Here is a 2,563-nt window from a genome sequence, read left to right on the forward strand (position 1 = left end):
TCTCCGTGCGCTGTGGGCGCGGCGCTGAGTGCGCGTGGTACCGGTCTACACCAAACTGTCCCGGGCTCCAGCTCCTGACTTGCCGCTGCCCGACAGCCTGATGCGCGTGCCCTTCCGGGACGCCTGGCCGGTGAGACCCGGCCCCGGGGCACCCTCGTGCTGGAGTCCTTACCCAAACCTTGACCCCTTTCTGTCCTCCAACTTCCAAGGCCCCAACCCTCCCCCTCATTCCAAATTCCCAGACCAATAAGTCTACTATCTGGAAAAACCCTTTCTCAGACTCCTAAACCCGACTTACAGACGATCCCAACTTTTCTGACTCTAATTTGCCCTCTAGGTATACAAAATGTTATAATCCCAGCCCTGCATGCTTGGGACCCCGAATTCCCGCCCCCACCCCAACTCAACCTCTGGAAAGAATAAATGCACAGAACTTTGCCTCTGTTCCCTGGGGATCTCTAAATGCTGGGATTCTTATCTTTATCTCCAGTTTCCTTGCACCCAGGGACCCTCACACCCTGTCTTGGGGACCCCCCCAAACTCGTCTCACTTTATCCTTTCTCAGATATTCCTTGGGGCCTGTATTCATGTCTCTTTCACCTCCAAAATCCTCTCTCCCATCCCACAACCCCAAAAGCACAGAGGTGAACAAACCTGTATTTGAAGTCTAAGACCCTTGTTCTTTTGGGCAAGTGACTTTTCCTTTTGTAGCCTCAGTTTCCTCATCTGTAAAATGGGGACATCATGGTACCTCACAAGGGTCCCTGTTGAGGGATTCAACCAGGTTATCTTAAATATAGTCCTCACCACTTACTAAATGCTCAATAAAGGAAGCCAAAACTGCCATTCCTTCCCTGAGCCAGCCCCTCTGGAAGCTGTCTGTTGCCTGCCTGGTGCCTGGAATGGTCATTACCCCTAAACCCTGGCCTTCATCAAGTACTCGTCCTGCCCACTGTTTTTCATTCTTTCCTCTCACCCTTCCAGGGCACCTTCTCTCTCATCATTGAAACCTGGAGAGAAGAGTTAGGAGAGCAGGTTGGAGGTGAGTGTCTTCAGTCTTGGGACTACTGTGTAGAATGTGGGAATTGGGGTCCAACGTGAGTGACCTGGGCTGTCTGCAGGGTGGTTTTCACAGGATTGCTGGACCCATGATGTCATCACAGCTCTTGGAGGGTGGTGCTGGGTGTTGACAGCTCCAGGGCTCTTGCCATGTCCATACAGAAATGTCCTGGTACTGGATGTAGGAGTCTGTGGTCCCAATAGTGAAAGATAGGAACACTTACTATCTTGGAATTAAAGCCACCAGAGAAGGATAGAGCAGTTCACAGTGACAGTACTGCTCTGCCACCATTTGATTTTGAGAACCAAGGGTACATTACTTTTGGTTCTTGTACACAAAGCTCTGTCACTGTGTCCATATAGAGGTCCCAGGGAGCATGGGATGCTGCGGTTTTATCAGAATATTGAGCAAAGGTTTCAGGGAGGGATATAGGTGATCTTATCCTTAATTTGAGGGGATTTTGGTGTCATGTAAAGCCCATGTGGGTGTTGTCATCATTTAAAAAATATATTTTTTTAATTGATTTTAGAGGGGAAGGGAGAGGGAGACATAGAAACATCAATGATGATGAGAATCATTGATCGGCTGCATGTCCTTTACCGGGGATCAAGCCCACAACCCAGGCATGTGCCCTTGACCAGAATTGAACCTGGGATCCTTCAGTCTGCAGGCCGACGCTCTAGCCACTGAGCCAAACCAGCTAGGGTGATGTTTTCATCATTTTGATATAGAAAGCTGTGGCACAATATTGGAGTGTGACAGCCTTAATGAGGAGAAACTGCTACTCTCCCAGTATTTCCAAGGCCTCAAGCAATAAGGGTAATTTATGATTTAGTAATTGGGGTCTCTGTCACCATTTTCACACAGGAAGATCCAGAGGCACAATTTGGGGATATTATGACCTCACTTCAAAAGACCCGTTATTTTCCCTTGGCCATATAGAGATATAAATGCCACAGGGTGTTAGAGGTCTCATCACTAAAATACAAAGATTGTGGGGCAGCACTAGCCGGTTTGGCTCAGTGGACAGAACCTTGACTTGCGCACCAAAGGGTCCCGGGTTCGATTCTGGTCAAGGGCACATGCCTAGCTTTGGTTGCAGGCTCCTTCTTAGCCCTGGCCCTGGTCAGGGTGCATGCAGGAGGCTACCAATTGATGTGTTTCTCTCACATCAGTGTTTCTGTCTTTCCCTCTCTCTTCCACTCTCTCTAAACAACAACAACAAACAAACCCAATGGGAAAAATAGTGAGGATTAACCACAAACAAAACACACACACACACACACACACACACACACACACACACACATATCATGGTGCAAAACATTGGGGTATTTTGGCTTCTATGGAAGAGCTGTGATCATAGTGATGGTCACTGGATACTAGATGGGACTGTGACTTTCAGGGGTCTCAGGGCGCAGTAGGGGGGTACACCGCGCTGCTAAAGGGGAACTGCCATTTCTCAGGGTTGGAAATGGGTTGTCGGACCTCGCCTAGAGGGAC

The 2,563-nt window shown here is 48.9% G+C and overlaps 1 protein-coding gene across 1 annotated transcript in view; it reads left to right on the forward strand.

The window, feature by feature from the left end:
- Positions 1 to 6: 6 nt before the first annotated feature.
- The window catches only part of DLL3 (delta like canonical Notch ligand 3), a gene marked incomplete at its 5' end in the record, with an annotated part of 8,085 nt that continues 5,528 nt past the window's right edge, over positions 7 to 2,563 (forward strand). Inside the window, 3 exon segments of the mRNA XM_023760569.1 lie at positions 7 to 39; positions 41 to 130; positions 985 to 1,042. Of these exon segments, the coding sequence (XP_023616337.1) occupies positions 7 to 39; positions 41 to 130; positions 985 to 1,042 (181 nt within the window).

Source organism: Myotis lucifugus, unplaced genomic scaffold (genome assembly GCF_000147115.1).
Source record: "Myotis lucifugus unplaced genomic scaffold, Myoluc2.0 scaffold_185, whole genome shotgun sequence".
In the NCBI taxonomy this organism is placed as follows: domain Eukaryota; kingdom Metazoa; phylum Chordata; class Mammalia; order Chiroptera; family Vespertilionidae; genus Myotis; species Myotis lucifugus.